Raw genomic sequence first — 25,075 nt, forward strand, 5'->3', positions numbered from 1 at the left:
TGGTTTGGTGTGCTACAGGTTTTGATGTTTAACTTTCAACTCTTCACTGCAGGATAACATTTCTTCCTTCTACGCAGAGAATATGTTAAGATGTAAAAGTCAGAATGTTTAATTTTTTTCCTCCTAGTGATAACCAAATTCACATTTTGGAAAGATCAAAACGGGCACAAGGTAATAAAGTCATACACGAAGAAATCTGCAGATGCTGGAAATTCAGGAAACACAAAATGCTGGTGGAACGCAGCAGGACAGGATCTTGGCCCAAAACTTCAACTGTACTTCCTCCTATAGATGCTGCCTGGCCTGCTGTATTCCACCAGCATTTTGTGCGTGTAATAAAGTCATATCTATTGTATCTTTAGTACCAGTACTGAATTTTATAAGTTTATGGCTACTTTGGAATGTGTAAACACTTTGAATCTAGTTCCTTTACTCCACACAATCATTCTTTTGATTAGCATTGGATCTTGAGTTGTTTGATGGAGGTATAGAGTAGTCATGAGAATATATGGATGTAGTTCAACAGAGAAAAGTGGGCTCTTCCTTTTACATCACTTTTCCAGTGTCAAATTCAGGGGGAGAAATTGTAATCTGTATGTAGTAACTGCATAGGTAATTTAAGAATTGAAAATTTAATTACAAACAAGGAAGATAACATTGAAATACTCTTTATAAGTTATCTACCTTGTGATTATTTCACGACATAGTCAAAAAACTACAACCAGATTTCAGTATTATTTTAATTATCTTTACGGAGATTGCTCACAGAATTTGAAAGTACATGAACCAAAATATATATAAAACATTTGATCCTTTTAACACTGATTTTTCCAAACCATTCAATCAACTTATTTTGCAAGGAATGTGTTTTATTAGCACATTGTAAAGGGTAACAGTGAATAATTATATAACCATACAGCACAATAAATGTGCAAGAATCAGATGTTTTGCTTACATAAAATAAAAACTTATGAACTTGCAAAACAGGTTCCTCCTGACTAATGCAATTGGGTTTGCAAATCAACACTGTATTTAAATAGAACACATACATAAACATCACTATTTAAATCTTAAGCTCAGTACTTGCTACTTCAATAACTGGTATGCAATTCACTAGTCAAAGAGCAGGTCCTCATCCTTTTCATCTTCAAGTAGGTTGGCTGGTGCATAATCATGGTTTAGTCTACGACCTTCCTGTTCTTCTTCTCTCTTTTCCTTCAATTGTTTTTTCTTTTCCTGGATCTTTTTCAATCTGTACATAAAGTGGACATTGCTTAATGCATTCAATAATCTCAAAACTTAGATTTTTCTTAAAATACACAAAATAGCACTCTGGGATACTTAACCTAGTAACAAAACCAACACATAGTGCAAAGTACAAAATCACGCCACTTACCTGTAGAACTCCTCCCTTTCTCGTTCATCCAACTCAGTAATGATATACAACAAAGTGCGTTCAATACGAGGAATTATCACTGAAGTAAAATAGAACAGTGAGTAGTTGTTTAGTATATGGACATTATTTGATCACTGTCTGTTCAATAGTTCTGTGAATGCAAACCTATTTTCTATGATCACACTTGACACCTACCAGTCTTAACTTTAACATTATTGTAGACTTGATAGCAGAAGTGTGCTAAAAATTACTGTTCAACTTCCCAGTTGTCCATTTCTTTCTAGTCACTGCCTAAAACAACTATTGCCTGGTAGCACTCACATCTGCTGTGAAGTGGTTTAGGAAGTTGGTCATAGCTAGAATTAATTCCTACCTGAACAAGGACCTGGACCTGCTCCTGCTCCAATTTGTTTACTGCCAGAACATATTATCTCACTGGCTTTACTACTGCCTTGGATCACATGGACAATAGCAATACCCATGTCAGGCTGCAGTTTATTCATTACCTCTCAGCATTCAACATCGGTACTAATCAACAAGCTTACCACGGAGAGCATTCTGACAGGCTGCATCAACACTTGGAATGGAGATTTCGATGCACAGGATCACAAGAGGCTGCAGACAACTGCAGACATGTGCAGCTCCATCATGGTACAAGCCTCCCCACCATGGAGGACAACTTCAAAGGGTTGTGCCTCAAGAAGGCATCATCCTCCAGGACACACCTCTTTTCATGTTGCCATCAGGGAGGAGGTACAGAAATCTAAAGGCACACACTCAACATTTAGAAACATCATTTTACCCTCCACCATGTCACTGATTCTGATGATTGCTCATGTTTACCACAAGGCAAAAGCTTATGAAAATTTGGAAGCTGATATTCAGTAACTCGTCATAAATATAGGTGTGCAAGTCAGGGCCTTAATTTATATTTTGGACAGCTGATTATCCAAAACTACTTGTCCCCTGCAGTCTGAACTTCACTAATTTCACTACTATTAAATTCTTCAACCTCTGGTCTAGATATTTATTTATTTATTTATTCATTCATTTTAAGCATAGAAAGAACAAGGGCTAAAGAGCCAAGGTTCCCATATCCTACACTCTACTTCCTCTCGGTAATGACTTGCAATGACTGTATGAAGGCTACAGTCAACTCTGCAGCAAATACCACTTGTCTAAAATTTATTAACAAAATACCCAAGTCCAATCACTTAGCTTTGCGAGTCCTGCAGAAAAAAACAGCTTTCTGTGAATGGTGTTTGATAATCCATAGACTTGTTTCCCTTATCTGGCTCTGGCGTTAGCTACCTTGGAACTCCATGGGACTTTTATCCAAGAGCAGATTTCATTTTACTTTAAAGAAAAAAATAAATCCACAAGAATACACTAAATTGAACATTGCCTGTAATGTAATAAGTAAATAAACATTTTCTTTAAAAACTAAGGGCTTACTAGTCTGCCTGGGAAAAAAAATCAAAAATATGCACAAACCCTCCAGGGAATCCCTGGCTCATGAACACTACAGCTTCTGAAGGCAATCCTAAATGCTGCTTCCAACCATAAACCCATGAATTGGGAGTACAAGTGGCAGACCACCTCTAACTACCCAAGTATTTACCACAACCTCCCCTATCTGTGGAAATCAGAGGCCCACATTCACTTCCCGAGCCAACTGGGAAAACAAGTGGAAATAGTCATAGTCATCCTTCATGCCTAAACAGTAATACTTACTTTATAGATTAAAGAAATTATATGTATTTTATTAAATTTACGAAGCTATTCAGGACTGAACTAATTTAATTGTGATATCTTAAAGGTTAAAAACATAGTAATTATTTCCTTACTAAAACAAAACAGATACTGAAAAGATTTTTGCAATTAGCCTGCAAGATGATCAATGTATATTTTGCAACTTAAATTCACAAATATGTAATTAACATTGAAATGATTATTAAACATTACATGGTAACATTTGGAGATTACTGTACAAGATGATTAACATTTAAATATCAAAGACAGTAGCAATATTGGTATAGCTTACCATGTTCAATTGCATTTACACGTCTATTAGTGATTTTAATAGCTTCATCCAATGTCACAAATGAAGTCTAAATGAAAAGAATACAAGCTTAATCTGCTAATAGCTGCAAACATAGGGGAAAATTAGTTTATCTAGCCAAATACAGGTGGCCCCCGTTTTTCAAACGTTCGCTTTACGACAGCTCGCTGTTACGAACAACCTACATTAGTACCTGTTTTTGCTAACCAAAGAGGATTTTCGCTTTTACAAAGACACCCGCTTTATACGTGTGTTTACCCTGAGAAAGACTACCATGACTGTGAAGCCTTGTGCAGGCAGTTTGTGCATATGTGTGAAAGTGCCAGTTTTTTTTTATTCCAAATCAATTTTGGCTCGCTGTCTTCCCCATTCTGATAAGTGAAACTGCACTGTACATACAATATTTGTACTTTATATAGGCTGTGTATTTATCATATCATTCCTGCTTTTACTCTATGTTCATGTTATTTTAGGTTTTATGTGTTATTTGGTATGCTTTGGTAGGTTATTTTTTGGGTCTGGGAATGCTCAATTTTTCCCATATAAATTAATGGTAATTGCTTCTTCGCTTTACGATATTGCTGCTTACAAACGGTTTCACAGGAACGCTCTACCTTCGGATAGCGGAGAAACCTGTATACGGTGCATCTTTGATGCAGGAACCTAGCTCAAGTCAAATTTTCCATGTTTATAACCATTAACAGGATTTTGGTACATTTGTGGTGCACTAAATAATGTGTACTTTTGCTAATTTAGTGTTACATACCACAAACATTTTAAATTAAAAACAAGATGAGACCTTATTCTTGCTTTACACAACCTCATACCTGCAATGATGCCAGTTCAACCAGAAGTTCCACAGCTTTGGCATAATTCCTCTTCAATTTAGCCAGTTGTTCTCCACCTCTGGCCAAGCCAGTCAATTCATAACCTTAAAAATAAAAAAAAAATTCTCCAGGATAACATCAGCTTGATTTATTACAACTAAACTCCTGGACAGCTAATGCATCTCCAACTGTACAATTATAGTATTATGACCATCATCTTGTTACAAGTAGTATTCAGGCTCCATTTTAATTTCTCAAAGATTGATTTATTTTTCCAGCAACTACTTTCCTTGAATTATTTATGACCTGTGTTCATCTACAACTTCATTCTCCACCTTAGAGTCAGTTGTTTTCAATCACTGTTTTGCTTGACTTCTTTCTGCAATGTTTCTGTTTTTCTACAGTTTGGCTTGCTGGTCTTTTAGCTATTACACAAATGCTTTAGCAGTCTTAGTTACATCAATGTTCAGGAAGCAGAAAAGGTATAAATATGAACTCGGTTAAAGATGGAACAGCCTGACCAGGAACCGCACAAGAAAGGGGACAGTTGTCACGGGATGCTCATCAGGTTTCAATGGTGAGTGAAGGAGACTTTATCATGCTTTGACAATTCAAATCTTGCCTTAATATTTACTAAAAGCCTCTCTGCCTCCACCATCCCCTCAGGCAGTGTTCTGAATTTCAATAACCTTCTGGGTGTGGAAAAAATTCTTAGCCTCTTCAACTCAAACCAAGCCACCAAGCTTCTCTTCAGATTGTAGCATAATTTGCCATTTAATTCCTACATCATGATGTAGGAGCTAATCATACCTTCCATGTTCATCCACAGAAAATTAATCACAATCTACTACCAATCCAACCTTTTGGACCATTTTCCCATGACGGACCTTGTTAAAGACTCATTTGAAATCCATTCATCCATAAATACACCTTTTTTTCCTCAAAAGGAACAATTTTTAGACAAAATTGCCCTCCTGATAAAATAATGCTGATAATCTTTGGTCTCCCTCCCAGTGTATACAAATCCTGTCCCTCAATTTACCACCCTTCTACCCCAGTAACTTACTAACTACACTCATTGACCTGTAATTTTTCTGTTTTTCCCCTGAGCAATTTTGAATAAAGATTATCAAATTTGTTGTCCTCCAGTCATTCAGCACTTCACCCGAGGCCAAATATTTAAATATAGCAGGGCCCTGGCATTTTCTTCCCTTGCATCACAATAGCTGCCTTGGAGCTTTATTGACTTTTACTGGCATTTAACCCTCCACCCGACTCAAATTCCCCACCACAACATCCTCATTTATGAAAACATGATCTGCCTTCTGGTTCCACAGACTGCTTGCCCCTATGATTCTTCATGGGTCATACTTTTCTCCCCCCTCTGGCTATTCCTTTGCCCTTAATACAAAATGCTTTGAGACTTAATCTTGTCTGCCAATGATATTTGTAACTTGTTTAGCCACACTAGCTCCCAAGAACCCGAAGGAACACTCCTGACAGGCTCTCCTCCTTCATTTTCTATACCTAGCATAGTGTGTGTGTTTTTTTAAAATCAATCCTCAAACTCTTGACGTCCAGGGCTTCTTGGACTTCCTACCTCTGCCTTTCATTCTTGCAGGAATATATTGGTCCTAAATTCTATTTAATTTTCAAATGACTCCCACTGTCCTGTATGGACTTCACCTAGTGTTAAGGATTGTTAAGAATGAGTCACCTATAAGCAGGAGTTACAGATTAGCAGCCAGCAAAATAAATGAGGACCAATCTTTAAATTATTTCAAATCTAACCATTACAAGCAGCAATTCAGTTGATATTACAAGGTAGTTACATAAAGAAATAGCACTGAAGACAGTAGGCTAATGAAGTTTCTTAAGTGATTTGGTTTGGAAACATTACCATGAGACATTCTCAAGTAAACTGACCAAACGTACAGACAACAGGACTATTTTAATCATTATTGGGACAGAGATCAAAGTGGCATCAGTCTGGCTTTTACCACTTGGCACATCAAACACGGGAATAGGCAGGGATTGGTTGTGTACCTGATAACCACTCAGTACGGTGTGATATCTGCATGTAGATTTTTTTGTGTTCAGAAGGTTTTAGGCTACCCCCATGAATCATTTTTGAGACAAAAAACTTAGATAATCTTGTCACTAAACATGTATTACTAATGTAAATAAATCCATGGAACCATTCGTGTACACCCAAAATATTTAAATAAATTGTGCAATTGTAACAATATAAATTGTATTCAATCAGCCACTGTAACCTTTGTTCTTAAAGGGTATATAAATTCAATGTACATTGAACTCAGGGGTTCTGTTACAACTGCTTGCTTATGATGCTGAATAAAGATCTGATATTGTAGCTACAATTCTCATCTCCGTGCAGTTCATCAAGTATTTTACTGTCAGACTCCAGACAGATCTTATCCCACCTTGAGATTTGCACAGTGATGGTAACTAATTCCACGATCCAGCACAGAATCAATGGGCTGAAATGGCCTGCTTCTATGGCTTAAGAAAATAAGTAAATTCCAAAATGCTCTCCTATTGACATTAATACTTGCCCAGCTGCACGTTGTAAGATTAGTAACAGTACTGACTCTTCTCTACTAGAATTATCCACATGTTCTCTCAAACAGCTTTCATGGATGCTGCATTCAGAATTCTATCCCTTTCACATTAATCATCAATATTGGAGACAAAATGCCTTCTAAAAGCCTATTATTGTTACACTTCTGATTTGCCCACACATCTGCACCCACTTCTTGCCTGACTGTTAGTATGTATTTCAGATAACCCCCCAAAAAATTATCACTTTTTATTCCCACCTCTATCCCCTTACTTGAAGGTTCTTCTAGAATCTCCTCCCACATTACTGCAGAAATGGTCTCGAATCAACAATGCCATCCCACCTTCTCTTATATCCTCACCTGTCACACCTGAAGATTTTTAACCCTGGAGTGGTATGTTGCCAGTACTAGCTTTCTTTTGCATGTTATAACAATAATGTCATATTCCATGTTCTAATCAACAGTCAATTCATCTGCATTACAAGTCAGATTAAATTGATGCATCCTTCTCTTTATGCCCTATGATTTCCATATCGACTCTCCCTACTGCAACAACTTTGTTTCCTTTTTAATATTTGACTGTACTCTATTTCTACCCTGTACTTTTGCCAATTTACTTTAAAACCTTCCTCCTAGGATTAGCAAACCTCCCAAGGATGTGTGATCCACTTGCAGGTACAATACAACTACTCTACACAGGGCCACAATCAGTCCTCCCTCCTATGCCATCTCTAGCCACACATACATCTGACCTATCAAGGAATTCCTATGCTCAGTAGAACATAGCACCAGAAATAATCTAGAGATTATATCTATACACTAGGACACAACAGAAGTAGACCATCAGGCCTTTCAAACATGATCCACCATTTAATATAATCATGGCTAATCAATTCCTCTTCTACATCTCTCAACCATGCCCCTTCTGGATCGAACAAATACCTGCACATCTTTACATTCAATATTTCTCATGATTCGGCTTCTACCATCACCAACCAGGACAAAGAATTCTAAAAGTTCACTACTCTCTGCAGGAAGGAATTTCTATGTAGATCATTATTGTGAGAAACCCTTTATACTGTTATGTCCCCCTGTTCAAGACTCCCCCACTGGTGAAAACATTACATTTCCCCGTCAAGCTTCATTAGGACCTTACATTTTTAAATAAAATCACTCTTCATCTTCAGAACTTCACTGGTTAGTGTCTCTTAGTAGGACAACTGGTGAGCCTCCTTTGTACTACTTCCTATGGTACTATATTTTGTGTAGTGAAGTACAGAGGGATCTCATTGAAACTTTATGGATAGGGAGAGGATATTTCCAGTACTGGGGGATTTCAGGACAAGATAGGACAGTATCAGAATAAGAAGGATGGCCCTTTAGAACAAAGAGGAGAAGGAATTTTTTAGTGCGGGGGAGTGAATCTGTGGAATTCATTGCCACAGATGGCTGTGGAGGCCAAGTCACTGGGTAAATTGAAAGCAGAGGTTGATAGGTTCTTGATTAGTAAGGGCATCAAAGGATATGGGTAGAAAGCTGGAGAATGCAATTGAGAGGGATAATAAATCAGGCAATACAGAATGGCAGAGTAGACCCTGGGCTTAAAGTCCTAATTCTCCATGTCTTATGTCTTAACCTTATTTTCAATTCAGCATCATCTTTTATCAACCATAGATTATGCCTTTCTCATGAATTCCCCTTTTTGACTGGGATAAACTTGCAGAACATCACAGAGCAGCAGTTTGAATACTTGCATAGAACCAGGCCCTATCGTCCTGCTGGTATCCCAGTTGGCTGCATTCGGCTCCTAACCCTCCAAGAGCTTCCCCTTCATGTATCTATCCAAATGCCTTTTAAATGTTGTACTGGTACCCACCATGACCACTTGCTCAGGCAGCTCACTCCAGGTACTCATTACCCTGTGTAAACAAGATGCTCTCAGGTCTCTTTAATCTCTCCCCTCTTATCTTGCATATGTGTCCTCTAGTTTTGGAGTCCCCAACCTTGGGGAAAGGATCATGACTGCTCACCTCACCCATTTACTTCATGATTTTATAAACTTGAGTGAGGTCACTCCTCATTCTTCCACACTCCACCAAGGAACAGAGATCCAGCAAAATCAGAGTCAGGTTTATTATCACTGGTATGTATCATGAAATTCGTTAACTTAACAGTAGCAGTTGAATGCAATACATAATATAAAAAGACAATAAAATAAATATATACATGTATATTAAATAGATTTAAAATCACGCAAAAGCAGAATGTATATTAAAAAGTGAGGTAGCATTCATGAGCTCAATGTCCATTTATCAATCATATGGCAGAGGGAAAGAAGCTGTTCCTGAATCTGTGTGTGCCTTCAGACTTCTGTACCTCCTTCCAGATGGTAACAATAAGAGGGCATATGCCCTGGGTGATGGGGGTCCTTAATAGTGGATGTCGCCTTTCAGGCACCACTCCTTGAAGATGTCTTGGATACTATGGAGTCTAGTACCCACGATGGAGCTGACTAATTGTAAAACTTTCTGTAGCTGCTTTCAGTCTTGTGCAGTGGCACCCCCCACTCCCATATCAGACAGTGATGCAGCCTATCAGAATGCTCTCCATGGCACATCTATAGGAGTTATTGAGTGTTTTAGGTGACAAACCATATGTCTTCAAACTCCTCATGAAATATAGCCACTGTCATCTTCTTTATATCTGCAACGATATGTTGGGACCATGAGAGATCTTCAGAGATCTTGACACCCAGGCATGGTAACCTTTCCCTATAACTCACACCCTCTAGTCCAGGCAGCATTCTCTTAAATTGTTTCTGTAGCTGCTCCAGCTTGACAAGGTCTTTCCTGTAACAGGGTGACCAAAACGCTACACAATATTCCACATGGTCTCACATATAACTGTATAACGTCCTTACTCCTAAACTCAATGTCCTGATTAATTAAGACCAGCATGCTGAACACCTTCACCAACCTGTCTACTTACACAGCCACTGGCAGAAAATTATGCATCTGCACTCCCAGGTCTCCCTGTTCCACAACACTCCGTGCCCTGCCATTCACAATAGAGGTCAGAACCTGGCCTGAATGTTCAAAATGCCTTACTTCAGGCTTGACCGAATTGAAAACCATTTGCCATTCCTCAGCCCATTTCCCCATCTCTTTGTAATTCACCCTAACTTACTAACTGTGCCACGTACATAAGTCCCAACACACTAGTCACAGGCCTCCAATCAGAGAGTTGATCTTCAACCATCACCTTCTGCCTTCCATCACTGAGCCAGTTCTGAATCCACCTCACAAGCTCCCCCTGAATCCCATGTAACCCAACCTTACAGATCAGCCTGCCATGCAGGACCTTTTCAAATACATATACTTCACTGCCCAACCTTTCACTATTTCCGTAGTTACCTCTTTGAAACACTCCAAAAGTTTCACCACACATGATGTTGCACATACAAAATCACACTGACTATTCCTGATCAGGTGGCGACTGTCCAAGTAATGGCAGATCTTATCCCTCAAAATCCCCTCCACAGCCTGACAACTGAAGTCCGGCTCTTTGGCTTGTAGTTCTCTGCTCTGTCCTTTATGCTCTTCTTAAACAATCGAACATTAGCCACTCTCCCAAAACTCACTAGCGGCTAACATGAAGCAAATATCTCTGCAAGGGTCTTTGTCATTTCTTCCCTGGCCTCCCACAAGGTCCTGGAGTGCACTCGGTCAGGCCCTGGGTATTAGTCAACCGTAATGCACTTCAAGGCTGCAAATACTTCCTTCCTCAAATGTACACATCTCAAGATTTCACTGTTTATTACCCTCATTTCTCTGGCATCTATGATATTCTACTTAGTAAGCAGAGGAGAAAAAGACGTTAAAAATCTCGGCCATCTCCTGTGACTCCACAGATAGGCACCCATAGTGGTCTTTAAGAGGATCTAATCTCTCCCCTAGTCACTCTATAAAATGTTAATATAACTGAAAACCTCTGGTGATTATCTTTAGCCCTACCTGTCAAATCCACCTTATACCATCTTCTTGCCCTCCTGTTTTCCCTCTTAAATGTTTTATATTCATTAAGGATTCATGGCTCCCTTCTTATTCTACACCAGAATGAACCAATCTCTCTCACTAGCTGGGGCTCATGAACTTGCTAAAAGGAACATGCTGCCACTGTAATATTGTTATGACCCTTGCAAAAGCCTCCCACTTGCCAACTGTTCCTTTCCCTTCAACTAGTCACCCAGTTGACCTAGATTCTGCCTAATGTCTCTTTCCTGTGGTTTACGGACCTCGTGCTTACAATGGTATTGTTCTAGGGCATAAAAAAAGTTTGGGAACCCCTGCTCTAGACTTTAACCTGTGGACCTGCTCTATCTTTTTCCATAACTATTTTAAAACCAATAGAATCGTGGTCAGTGGACCCAAAGTACCACCCCTCCCTCAGAGCTCACCTACTGACCTGTCTCTTGTAGCTACCAAGTCCAACTTCAATGCCTACCTCAGTTATAACTGTCCTTATTTAAATTGAAGAATCTGGTTAGAAGACCATAGCCCATAAAAGACAGGAGCATAATTAGGCCATTCACCCCATCAAGTCTACTCCGCCATTCCATTGTAGTTGATTTATCATCCCTCTCAACCCCATTCTCTTGCCTTCTCCCTGTAACCTTTGACGTCCTAACTGATTAAGAACCTATCAGCCTCTACTTTAAATATACCCAATGACTTGGCCTCCATTGCCATCTGTGACAATGAATTCCACAGATTCACTACCCTCTGGCTAAAGTTGTTCCTTCTCACCTTTGTCCTAAATACAAGCTCCTCAATTCTGAGGCTGTGCCCTCTGGTCTAGACTCCCCCACTATAAGAAACATCCTCTCTACATCCACTCTGTCTAGACCTTTCAGTATTTAAAATATTTCAGTAAGATCCCCCCCATTCTTCTAAACACCATCTAGAACAGCCCCAGAGCCATCAAACACTCCTGACACATTAACCCTTTCATTCCCAGGATCATTCTCATAAACCACCTCTGGAACCTCTCCAATGCTAGCACATCCTCTGTTAGATAAGGGGCCCAAAACTGCTTGCAGTCTTCCATCATTACATCATTGCTTTTACATTCTAGTCCTCTCAAAGTGAATGGTAGCATTGCATTTGTCTTCCTCACCACTGACTCAACTTGCAAGTTAATCTTGAGGAAATGAATCCTGCACAAGGGCTCTCAAGTCCCTTCTAATTTCTGAATTTTCAGAATCAGTTGCTTCATCCTACCTTTAGAAAATTTCTTCTTTGGGATGTATCTAACTTGCACTTTCCAAATTGCTCCCAGAAACTCCAGCCATTGCTGCTCTGCCATCATCCCTGCTAGTGTCCCCTTCCAATCAGCCTTGTCTAACTCCTTTTTCATGCCTCTGTAGTTGCCTTTACTCCACTGTATTACTGATACAACTGATTTTAGCTTCTCCCTCTCAAACTGCAGGGTAAACTCTATCATTTATGATTACTGCCTCCCAAGGGGTTCTCTAGCTCCCTAATCATATCTTCATTACATAACATCCAATCAGCTTAACCACAAGCTGCTCTAAAAAGCCATCTTGTATCCATTCTACAAATTTCTTGTCTTGGGACCTAGCACCAGCCCGATTTTCCCCAATCCACTTGCATATTGAAATCACCCATATTGAAATAGACTGTTGTACTATTGCCCTTTTGACATACCATTTCTATCTCCCATTGTTAATTGCAGCCCTTATCCTAGCTACTGTTCCGAGGCTGGCATGTAACTACCATCAGGGTCTTTTCACCCTTGCAGTTTCTTAACTCTAGCCACAAGGATTCTACATTTTCCAATCCCATGTCGCCTCTGAAGATTCGATTTTTATTTCTTCTTTTTTTTAAAAAAAACCACCAGTCGCCACACCCCTCTGCCTATGAACTATTACATTTAGAATTCTTTCATTTGTGTTTACCACCCCCAAGGGGATCTGTAGGTGATCTTAAGAGTTATTAATCCTTCCTCATTACACATGACCAAATCTAGAAAGCCTGTTCCAGGTATGCTCTGTAACGTCCTACTCTAAAAAGCAATCCCCAAAGCATTCCACAATTACTCGCCTATATCTTCTTCTTCTTCGGCTGTCCATCGATTTCGATGTTGACTGTGCTACTCCAACACACTTTGCACAGTAATTAGATAGACGGTGTCATGCCTCCACCATACAGTCTCTTTGGGCTTCCAAATCTGATGCTAAGTGGTACACAGGAGTGTAACAGACTTAGCGGATAAGGAAGCTGCCCCACAGTGACAACTAACTAGCCTAGTGACGCCATCCGTTGACCAGCACTCTGGTTCCTCTGCATGCCACCAAGGTGCTGTACCATTGGCCCTTTTGGATTCATCTGCCCCAGTCACCATCAGATGCCCTGCTGCTGGCGTCCTTGTTGGGTGCAGCCTTTGCCTGAAGAGGCATAACCTACAAAGTAGCAAAGGCATGCATACCTCCTTGACTTAGGTAGCCACGATCCTACTACCAGATCTAGTCCAGTAGTATACTGATGGAACATCACCTTCACGGCCAGAGAACGAATCTCCGCCGTACTTCACTGGTGTTTGGCCAACGTCACTCCTACGCCACAGTGAGGTGACAAGGTAGGATTTTGTAGGACACCCTACCAGTTTGGTTTTCTCAATGCGTAGACTAAAATGTCCCATATTAATTGGAGTTTTCTTCAAACGCGCCCCTGAAATTTCCCCATTAATACTTTGACCTACTAAAGGGTCATAATTTGGGGGTCTATAGACTACTCCAACCCGGGTCTCCCTTGCCCAGTTACTGATTTCAATCCAAATTGATTCCACTTCAATATTGACTCTTTTATGTTGCAATTCAGTACTGTTCTGTTACTTTCCCTGATTAACTAAACCAGTTTCGAAATTTTGTTTAACACAATTCAGTATTTTCTTTATGCGTTTTTCCTTACATATTCTGCCCTGGCTATCATGCTAGTTTCTTTCCCCCCTCCCCCCAAATGATTTCTGTCCTGTGGGTGACACCATTAGTAGATCTATAGGAGATGCTGCCTCAAAGATCCCTACCATCCAGAAACGCCATCATTTTGTGGCTACCAACAGACAAGATGTACAGACGCCTGAAGTTCCACACCACCAGTCTCAGGGATGGCAACTTTCCTTCACCGAGTTATTGACCCAGACAACAAAGTCCAAATCACTGCAGTTTAGCAACACGATGAGCATTTTGGTCATTCTGCACTAAAATGGACTTCAACTGATTCTAAATGTGTACTTTCTTGTAAAAATTTGTATACTTTATGCTTAGCTTTTCTTATGAATGCAGCTTATAAGTTTCTCATGGTACTTGTGCATATGACTAAAGTTGACTTTGATTTGGAACCAATACCAACCCCCCCCCATTAGCTGGAAACAATCTATAATCCAAATTATGTGATTCACCAGCACATTGGTACCAACATGGTTCAGGGAGGGTCCACCTCAACAGAAAAACTCTTTCCTGGCATCAGTGTCCCATGGATCAGAAGCCTAGTCACCCTTTACCAATGTGCACATGACTCAGCAAATAACGTGCAGCTTACCAGCCTTGTACTTCTGCTTTTCAATTCTGCCTCGAGCTCCTCAAACATTCAGCAGAAAATCCTTCCTCTTCCTGGTTATGTTGTTACTGCCCACATGAACTACAGCAGTTAGATCCACCACCTCCCATCCCAAGCTCTTCTCCATGCAGAAGAGATGTCCTTAACAAGGCAGGCAACACAGCCTTTGAGACTTATCTTTGCTGCAGATACCAGAGTCCATTTCCCAACCACGCTGGCCCTTATGAGTCTACATTCAACTGGCTCCCTGTTCCATGGTGCTGTGGACAGTTTACACATCCTCTCTTCATCCATACAATTTATGTCCCAAGTTACCCGTTTGTCTCTCCACCTTTAAGGTAATACTTTCAGAAAACTGATTTATCTTTCAGAAATCTTGAAGAAGACTACTTGAGTAACCATGTTTTTACAAGGAATCATTCAATATTATGAAATACATTTACATTTTTGTCAAAAATAAAACATTTTACTTACTGTCTCCTCCTTCCTGATAATGTTCAAATACTGGCAGTACAACACCTATTAAGAAAATACATTCAGTTACTGTTTCCACATTTAAGAAATTTTATATTCTTTGATCGTGACATAACATTTTTATAAAGCATACAATTTACTCATTGCTCTTTTTCTTATTTTCATATTTAAAATGTTCATATTTATTTACTTGCCTGCATTTTAGAAGTCAAAGCAGGCTTCAACAAATGCCACCTTCTTTCAATAGCTGGGACATGTAGGAAAAGGCTGCAATATTTATCTTTTATTTTGTTAGTCCATTCAAGCTGCCACATATCATACTTAACTTAAAAATATTAGGCCTAATCACAAATCTATTTATCCAGCATTAAAACTAGTCAAACACACTTACCTTATTGAAAATCACCAAACTGGGCATTCTGGTTACATCATATCCATAGCACAAAGCAAATGTATGATTTAATTGGTCTCTGGTGGTCTACCTTTGCCATGTGAATATCAGCTCTCTGCACTTCCTTCAATTACACAAAATTCCCAACAGAATTTATTAATGTCACCTAGTTTTAATCTAAAGCAGTGAAAACATTTTCTACATTTAGCCCATGTCCCTCTAAACCTTTCCTATCCCTACTTTAGGCCCTTAAGATTTGTACATCTCCATAACATCAGCCCTCATTCTCCGACCCTCCCAAAAAAAAGTCCCTACCTATCTCCATTACTCAGCCCTCAGGTCCCAGCTACATCCACACAAATCTCCTCTGCACTTTTTCCAGCTTAATAGCACATTTCCTATAGCAGAACAACCAAAACAATGTTCCAAAGCAACTTCACCAACTTCTTCACAACTACAACATAACATCCCAGCTTTTATACTCAGAGCCCTTAGTGATGAAAACCAGTGTACTAAAACCTTATTTACCAATCTAAAACATCCATTTTACTATATACCTGGGTCCCTCTGCTTAACAACTCCCTAACATTCTCTATGAACATTCTACCTTCATTTGTCAACACCACACCCTTATCCGAATTAAATGCCACCTAACATTTCTCAGCCCACTTACTCAGGTGATCAAGATCCCTCTAAATTAATGGTCACCAATCTTTTTCAGCCCAAGATCCCCTACCTTGGCCTTAGTGAAAGGCAAGATTGATTACTAAATCAGTTAGTCACACACATGTGCACCGGGCAGAAAAGACCAGAATTAAAACCCCGCAACCCAGAAGTAGAAATAATGTGTGTACACTGTGTAGTTTCACTTAACAGAATCAGGAAGATTAAGCCAAGCAACACACACAAAATGCTGATGGAATGCAGCAGGCCAGGCGGCATCTATAGGAAGAAGTACAAATGATGCTTCAGGCCGAGACCCTTCGTCAGGAGGAAACGTCGACTGCACTTCTCCCTATAGATGCTGCCTGGCCTGCTGTGTTCCACCAACATTTTGTGTGTGTTGCTTGAGTTTCCAGCATCTGCAGATTTCCTCCTGTTTGCAAGATTAAGCCAAAACCGATTTGTGGGAAAAAATCAGCATGTACATGCTTGCGCACACATGTGCCTGCACAGGGCCTTGGTGGTCATGGTAGTCTTTCTCAGGGTAAACACAAGCGTCCCATATTTGACTGCAATTTTTGTCCCTTATTTGGGAGTGAGAAATTTGACTCATAACTACAGACAGCTAGTTTGAGACAGTATGTGGGGCAGCTCCTGTACTTAAATTTTTTTTCATCTGTTGCAGCACAGTGCCCTCGCAAACCTCCTGACAGACTGAATATTTGAATGGACAGTTTCCTTTGTTAGACTGACTGTTGAATCTGCCACGTTTTTCAGGTGTTTTGTATTGGTAAACTGTTACTGAGTCACTAATATAAGTTTCAGAGGTACGCAAGATAATGGAACCACTGTTTTCTGTTTCCCTGGTTATTTACATTTGGGGAATGTTGGAATTTAAAGGAGAAGTGTTCTAACATGAGCATTATAAAGGTAATACAAATTAGGATAATGATAATATAGCAATACCCCCTGCTACAGAAGCTGTTTGTAAAGAGAGGTTGCTTCCGGGTTGTGGGGTTTTACTTCCGGTCTTTTCTACTGTAGTGCGTGGTGAGGGAGCGACACACATGCGCACTGGGCAGAAAGAGCGGAACTAAAACCCCGCAACCCGGAAACAATCTCTCAACAGTATTTGTGTATTTTTTTTTCTTTTTTTTGGGATCTACTGGGTAAGTCTCAAAGATCGACCAGTCGATCGTGATCAATGGGTTGGCGACCACTACTCTAAATGATGTAAACTATTTCGCTGGCAACGACTCCACTTCATTTAGTGCCATCTGCAGATTTACTAAGTGTACCTTGTACATTCTCATCCAAATCTCTGGTGTGGATTACCTATAATAATGGGCCTAGCACCAACCCTTGGGAAACACCTATAATTATGTACCTTCTGTCAGAAAAACAACCTTCCTCAATCACCCTCTGCTTCCTACCATCGCCAATTGTATATCCGATTAGTTACCTCTTTCTGAATTTCATGTGATCTAACTTTCCATTGCTCAAGTCCAAAGAAACCATGTCTACTGCCCTGCCCTCAACAATCTTCTTGCAACTTTCTTCGCACTAAGCTGTGCTAACTAATGTGATCCTATACCCAGCTTTCAAAATGCATGCAACTGTTATCCCTCAGAATCCCTTCTAGCAACTTGCCTACCACAGGTGTTAGCCTTACTGTCTATTGCTCCCTTTAAAGCCTTTCTTAAATAAAGGCACAACATTGGCCATCTTCAAGTCTTCCGGCATTTCTCCTACTTCAAACAAATAACTCAGCCAGGTGTCCTGTCATTTTCTCTAACTACCCCGTATTCTTGAATATACCTGATTAGGCCCTGGAAATTTATCTACCTTTCCATGTTTTCAGACATCCAGTACCTCATCCACTGAAATAAAGACCATCTCCAAATTGTTACCATAAAATGTCTCAAGGACCAAGGTCCTCAAACTTGTCCCCCACTTACCAGAAGACTCTGTGCCTGTAAACAAGGTACTCTGATTTGCAAGTTTCTGTCAAATATAGTTCAACAATTTCCTTTCCTCAATTTAGATCTGGTCTACAAGTTAAAGTTCATCTCTTTCCATGACCAATTAAAAACTAACAGAACTGCAATCACTGCTCTCACCCCACTGACACCTCAGTCATTTGTCTTCCTTCATTTTGCAAGAGCAAGTCAAGCTTTGCCCTTCCCTAACAGGACATTCTATACATTGCCTAAGGAAACCTTCCTGTACACACATCACAAATTCCACCCCATCTAAGTGCTTAGCACTATGGCAATCCCAATCTGTTAGAAAAGTTAAAATTCCCTACAATGACAACTCTATTTTTCTTGAACTTTTCTGCAATCTTATTGCATATTTGTTTCTCTGACTCTTATCGACTATAAACAGGTTTATAATACAATCCCAAAAGGATGATCATCGCTTTATTTCTCAATTCCAGCTATAAAGCCTCCCTGGACAATCCCTCTGTAATTTCATGATGAACTACTCCCATAACCTCCTCCTTAATCAGAAATGCAACTCCCCTTCTTCCTTCTTCTATTCCTATCACACCAACTAATTTTCATAAAATTACAGTGACCTGGGTGTAAATCTAATATTGGAAGTATAAAATGCCACATTTGTCAAGACAACCATAATACAATAGTGTCAAGAAAACATACCTGCTACATTATCCCTTTTGGCCCTGACCTTGACTTGTGCCTTGTTCACATTCTGGATCACAGTAGTACTGAATACAGAAGAACCAAGAAATTAATTATAAAATTAGTCTCATTACATCAGACACGCAAAAAAAGTTTTGCAAGGATACTAAAATTTGAATCACAGTTGTTCGTCATCACTGTTAAATCTAGACATTGAGGCTTTAATTCAATAAACACTTTCTTCTACAGTTAGCCAATATGAATAACTCATCAATTCATAGTTAGCAATCAACATTAATGGCAAAAATTACGACACAAAAACATTTGCACAATGAGGATTAAACCAGTCATCTGGCAAAATACTTTTTCCATTATGGTCTCACCTGAAATCTCCAGCAGTAAATTTTGCTTCAGCTAAAGAAAAAGCTGCCTCCCTCATTACCTCACCCATTAAGGTCTTGGTCTGGAAGAAGAAAAACCACAATTAAACATATGGCACTGCCATCTCAGACTTCATAGCTGTTTCTTAAATTTACTGTTGCTATTTTGTTTTTAAATGTAGAAAGTGTTTTCAGATTATACAGTGTATTGCTTATTTATACATGAAATTGAGCTGTTTGAAACTGACAATCCAGCCACTTAGATTAAAATTTATATTATGCTAATAATGTCACTAAAATAGCAATAATTATGCATTTATTCAAGCTTGTAATGGTAATTTTTCAATTTTACCTCTATGATCTTTTTCAGGATTTGTCTGAAACGGAGTGTAAGTGCATCAGATTTTTTCTTCAGTAAGTTACGACCAGTTTGCGCACCTTTCAACCTGGCTTTCATTATGGTTTGTGCCCTGTAGCAACAGGAAAAGGAGACAATGCACAAGTGCAATATTCCTATTACCATTTCATTAGAATCCATTGCAAAACTCAGACTAAAACTTCATAACACTTTTTTTAAAATACCACAAAAATCACATTTCCCATTTTCAACCACAGCATAGATGGCAAGAGATAAAATCACATTTAATTTAAAATGGTGTTTTTCAGCCGAGCAAGGCAATGGCTGTTGGAATGAAATCCTGCTAAACATTTTGGGAATTCTAATTAAGGTATTGCATGAATGGTGGGCAGTACTGATAAACAAAGGGACTTTATTCTCTAAACATCTCTAAAATTTACAGCATGGGTAGATAAGATGGTGATAAAGGCATATGGGACACTAGCTTTCATTAATTAGGGCACCAAGTATACAAGCAAAGAGACCGTGGAGCAATATTAGTTGTGCGTAGCTGGAATACTGTGTGCAGTTCCAGGAGCCATGTTATAGGAGGCGAGATTGCACTGGAGAGGGTGCAGAGGAAAATTGCCATATTGCCTGGGACGGAATATTTCTAGTTAGTTTGTTTTCCCTCTGACAGAGGTGGCGGAGGGAGTACATGAAAAATATATATAGTCTGAGAAGCGCAAGTTTGATGATAAGAAAGCTTTCCACAAAGCTGAGACACAAAAGACTAGATAGTATAGGACTCCAAGGAGCAGGCATAATGAGACACAAAAAAACTCTCCTGCTACTATTCACAGAGAGTGGCCAGAGGTTTACTTAATCAAGATTAAGCTGTATACACAGAGGAACTGAGAAGTCAGTTATTCTCTCTGTTAACAATCTGGAATTAACCATGTCATTAGTTGTAATGGCCACAAGGCTGTCAGATTGTTGTAAAAGTCTACCTAGTTCACTAATTATAAACACAAGCAATTCTACAGAAATCTGGAAAACCAGAGTACACACACAAATTTTCACCCTGCCCTCAAATTCACCTAGTCCATTTCTGACACCTCCCTTCCCTTTCTCGATTTCACTGTCTCTATCTTCGGAGACAGCTTATCCACTGATGTCTATTACAAACCCATGGATTCTCACAGCTACCTGAACACCTCGTCCCACCCCCACTACTTGTAAAAACAACATCCACTTTTCTCAATTCCTCCATCTTCGCCACATCTGCTCTCATTCTAGAACAAAGGAGATGTCCTCCTTTTTCAAAGAAAGGGGCTTCCCTTCCTCCACCATCAACACTGTCCTCAACCGCATCTCTTCTATTTCACGCCCATCTGCTCTTACCCATCCTTCTTGTCCTCACCTACCACCCCACCAGCCTCCGCACCCAGCACATAATTCACCAGAACTTCCGCCATCTCCAACCGGATCCCCCAACCAAGCACATCTTTCCCTCCTCCCCCAGCCCACACCTTTCTGCTTTTTGCAGGGATGACTCCCTATGTGACTCCATTGTCCAATCATCCCTCCCCACTGATCTCCCTCCAGACACTTATCCTTGCAATTGGAACAAGTGCTACACCTGCTCCTACAGCTCTTCCCTTACTACCACTTCTGTGATTCTGTGGACGCAGGAAAGAAACGCGGATGGTAGTTTGCCTCCCAGGTGCCAGGGTCCGGACGTTTCTGATCACGTCCACAAAATCTTGAAGTGGGAAGGAGAACAGCCAGAAGTCGTGGTACATATTGGTACTAACGAGATAGGTAGGAAAAAGGAGGTCCTGAAAACAGACAATAGGGAGTTAGGAAGGAAGTTGAGAAGCAGGACCACAAAGGTAATCATCTTGGGATCACTGCCTGTGCCATGTGACAGTGAGCATAGGAATAGAATGAAGTGGAGGATAAACACATGGCTGAGGGATTGGAGCAGGGTCAGGGATTCAGATTTCTAGATCATTGGGACCACTTCTGGAGCAGGTGTGAGCTGTACAAAAGGACGAGTTGCACTTGAATCCCAAGGAGACCAATATTCTGGCAGGGGAGATTTGCTAAGGCTATTAGGGAGAGTTTAAACTAGAATTGCTGGGGAGTGTGAACAGAACTGAAGTGACGACGGGAAAAAGGAGGTTGGATTACAGATAGAGATAGCTTGAAGACAGTGTGAAAGGGAGGATAGGGAGGTGATAGAGAAGGGACACACTCAGACCGATGGTTTTAATGCTAGGAGTATTGTGAATGAAGCAGATGAGCTTAGAGCGTGGATCAGCACTTGGAGCTATGATGTTGTGGCCATTACTGAGACTTGGATGGTGCAGGGGCAGGAATGGCTACTTCAAGGGCTAGGCTTTGGATGTTTCAGAAAGGATAGGGAGGGAGGCAAAAGAGGTGGGGGCCTGGCGCTGTTGATCAGAGATAGTGTCACAGCTGCAGAAAAGGAGAAAATCATGAAGGTATTGTCTACTGAGTCTCTGTGTGTGGAAGTTAGGAATAAGAAGGGGTCAATAAATCTACTGGTTGTTTTTTATAGAGCACCCAATAGTAACAGGGACATTGAGGATCAGAGAGGGAGACAGATTCTGGAAAGGAGTAATAATAACCGGGTTGTTGTGGTGGGAGAGTTTAATTTTCCAAATATTGATTGGCAGCTCCCTAGAGTGAGGTTAAGAAGGCATACAGTGCATTGGCCTTCATCAAACGTGGGATGGAGTTTAATAGCTGAGAAGTAATGTTGCAGCTATATAGGACCCTGGTCAGATCCCATTTAGGAGTACTGTGCTCAATTCTGGTCACCTCACTACAGGAAGGACATGGAAACTATAGAAAGGGTGCAGAGGAGATTTAAAAAGATGTTGCTTGGATTGGGGAACATGCCTTATGAGAATAGGTTGAGTGAACTCGGCCTTTTCTCCTTGGAGTGACGGAGGATGAGAGGTGACCTGATAGGGACGTACAAGATGATGAGTGGCATTGATCGTGTGGATAGTCAGAGGCTTTTTCCCAGGACTGAAGTGGCTAGCATGAGAGTGCATAGTTTTAAGGTGCTTGGAAGTAGGTACAGAGGAGATGTCAGGGTTAAGTTTTTGTTTGTTGTTTTTTTAAAGAACGCAGAGAGTAGCGAGTGCACGGAATGGGCTGCCAGTGGCAATGGTGGAGGCAGAAACAATAGGGTATTTTAAGAGACTCCTGGATCGGTACATGGAACTTAGAAAAATAGAGGGCTATGGATAAGTCTAGGTAATTTTTAAGGTAAGGACATGTTCCATACAGCTTTGTGGGCCAAAGGACCTGTATTGTGCTGTAGGTTTTCTATGTTGCTATCTCTGAAATGGCTTGGCAAGCTATTTATTTCAAAAGTCAATATGGAAGCATAAAAACCATTAGCCTTTCCAGTAATGCCCAGATCCTGAAAAATAAATCAGGCTACCTTTCAACGGCTATCAAAATAAGTTCAGAACAAAGGTGGTCCATATAAACATAATAAAAATACAATTTTAAGTTAAATTAACAAGAATAAATATGCCAGCTGATAATAAATATGCAATAAATTAAATGTCCAGAGACTGAGATTATTCAGCTATGAAGATTGATTTGGTTTGCCAATACAATCAGGAACTATAACTCCCTCCAACCAGTTTCTAATCAGCACACTGTTTATATGAAAATATTTACTTCAAAAATATGTCTTTCATTTTAAAAAAGGTCATAGACAACACCAGAGTCACCAGGTTTTAAACATAATATTTTACACATTACCAAGGAACTTGCCAATAATTTACTTTGGAAATTATATATGTGGTGAGTCAATGTATATTTGGCAAGGATAATAAGTAACAGCCTGTTCTAGCAGTTAATTAATACATCTTGGGGAGAATAAGAAACTGCAGATGGATTCACAGCGATCCTACAGACACTGTGGGAATTAATATGTCACACTTCTAAGCTATTCTTTCACAAGTCCCATTGTACATAGCTGGTTTTTCATTTGTTCATAGGAAAGGACAATACCAAGTCATATTAGCATGCCTTACTTATTTTGAAAAAACAGTAGTATAGCCAGATTTCTGAATCATTGTTGTCAAGTGCAGACGCTTGAAGACTGATCACATTTTGATCCAATGTAGAGATAGTAAGTGTTCATTTTGTTATGTACAACTCAACTAATATCTAATACTATCCCTATATTTCCCTGCATTATGCAAGGAGGGGATTCTACTCATTAAATCTATGCTGCTCACAGAACAATTCTATCCCCATCCCACCCCAATTCCCATCAACGCCTTCAGATTTTAGCGGGAAATTAAGTTATGAACCTGCCCATCTCTGGGGGCAAGAATTCAAACCATGCATTCTCAGGGAGAACTCACATGGACAGTAATAACACCTTTACTGGAGAGTAGGTGAAGCAATTGAACAGAAAAAGGAGTGTGGTGCATTGATGACAAGATTATCTCATTTAGGTGCCATACACTTATCTGCATTGTTCTCACTTTTAGCTCCCAATTGTTGAAAATTTTGAAACCAATCCAAACATACGATTATTTTTTGTTCTGTGTAAATAGTCAAAGCATTACATTATGCGGAAATAACAATTACTTGTTTAAGATGTAATTAGTTGTTGTGTTTACAAAAACAATTTCAATTTAGCTAGATGTCCTCTCCTCTAAAAAACATGATAACCCAATGGCAAAATCAAATTCCAACATTACAAGCTATTAAGTAGTATACTTTGTGCACTTGTACAGCATTTGATTCTAAGAACCTCCTACGATTAATCGCCCTAAAACTGTCATTGCTTGTAATCGCCGATAGCTCCTTTATTTGGAAATGGGTAAATAGATCAGCGAGAAACAGGCCTTTACGTTGTGGCCTCTCAGAACAAGCCAAGGCCGTATTAGAAAACTAAGATACTGATGTCAATTTTATACAAATCAGTACAAATTTTAGAAACTCGTTGATTCCAGATTTGGACAGGAAAGATAATCAAAATGAACGATAACAGGGAGCTATATCTTTTTAAAAAAACTCACATTCGCGATGGAAAGACTTCAATCCTTTCCTTCCCCGACATTTTTGCTCTCTGACAGCAACCTAGCTACAAGCGAACGAAAGGGAATCGGCCGCTGCTGAAGAAATACCAATGACCTTCAGCAAGCCACGACACCCGAGTGAAGGCTCGGCCGGGCGGGCAGCGCCTTGCAGTTTTGAGCCAAATTTCAGCTCCACTGGCATCCGCACCTCGGCGGTCAGCTGATCCCAAATCACGTGACGGTCGGAAGCGGCTGATCCCACCAACAAGGCTTTCGATCGAAGGATTTTAAAGGCGTAAACAGCGTCCGTGGGCTGTTAGATGATTAGTTCTGACACTCAGGGCTCTTTTGGCGCTCGCTGTGTGTTGATGCCGATAGCGGGTAACCCTCCATTACCAAGATGGCGGCTGCCGTGCGCCGTTGTGCAATTCAGCCAAGCAGCTGATCGCCAGCAACCTGGCAACGATGAACCGGGACACAGATCGTGGAAATAGAGGACGGAGAGTGAGGAGGGCAATTCCACATCGAGCGATTATGGTAAAAATTGGGAGCACTGCCGTGTTCCGACCCTCCGATCCGCAGAACCGGATCTGA

At 40.1% G+C, this 25,075-nt stretch overlaps 1 protein-coding gene across 1 annotated transcript; it reads right to left on the bottom strand.

Annotated features, from left to right (window-relative positions):
• Positions 1–726: 726 nt before the first annotated feature.
• Positions 727–24,690, bottom strand: atp6v1d (ATPase H+ transporting V1 subunit D). The gene is made up of 9 exons (XM_059955447.1): positions 24,482–24,690; positions 19,410–19,527; positions 19,061–19,140; positions 18,696–18,763; positions 14,979–15,023; positions 4,286–4,389; positions 3,441–3,507; positions 1,397–1,475; positions 727–1,252 (listed from the first exon to the last, which is right to left on the bottom strand). Exons 1-9 carry the CDS (start codon positions 24,520–24,522, stop codon positions 1,114–1,116), a joined length of 741 nt encoding a protein of 246 aa, XP_059811430.1. The 5' UTR covers positions 24,523–24,690; the 3' UTR covers positions 727–1,113.
• Positions 24,691–25,075: the final 385 nt, after the last annotated feature.

This window comes from Hypanus sabinus, chromosome 2 (assembly GCF_030144855.1).
Source record: "Hypanus sabinus isolate sHypSab1 chromosome 2, sHypSab1.hap1, whole genome shotgun sequence".
NCBI classification, from domain to species: Eukaryota; Metazoa; Chordata; class Chondrichthyes; order Myliobatiformes; family Dasyatidae; genus Hypanus; species Hypanus sabinus.

Excerpts from the sequence above, each read along its gene's own strand:
- atp6v1d (XM_059955447.1), bottom strand. The coding sequence starts at position 24,522 with ATGTCGGGGAAGGAAAGGATTGAAGTCTTTCCATCGCGAAT. Across the intron at positions 18,764-19,060 it reads TTTACTGCTGGAGATTTCAG|TACTACTGTGATCCAGAATG; the intron begins GTGAGACCATAA and ends TTCTGTATTCAG. Across the intron at positions 3,508-4,285 it reads TTGAACTGGCATCATTGCAG|ACTTCATTTGTGACATTGGA; the intron begins GTATGAGGTTGT and ends CTTTTCATTTAG.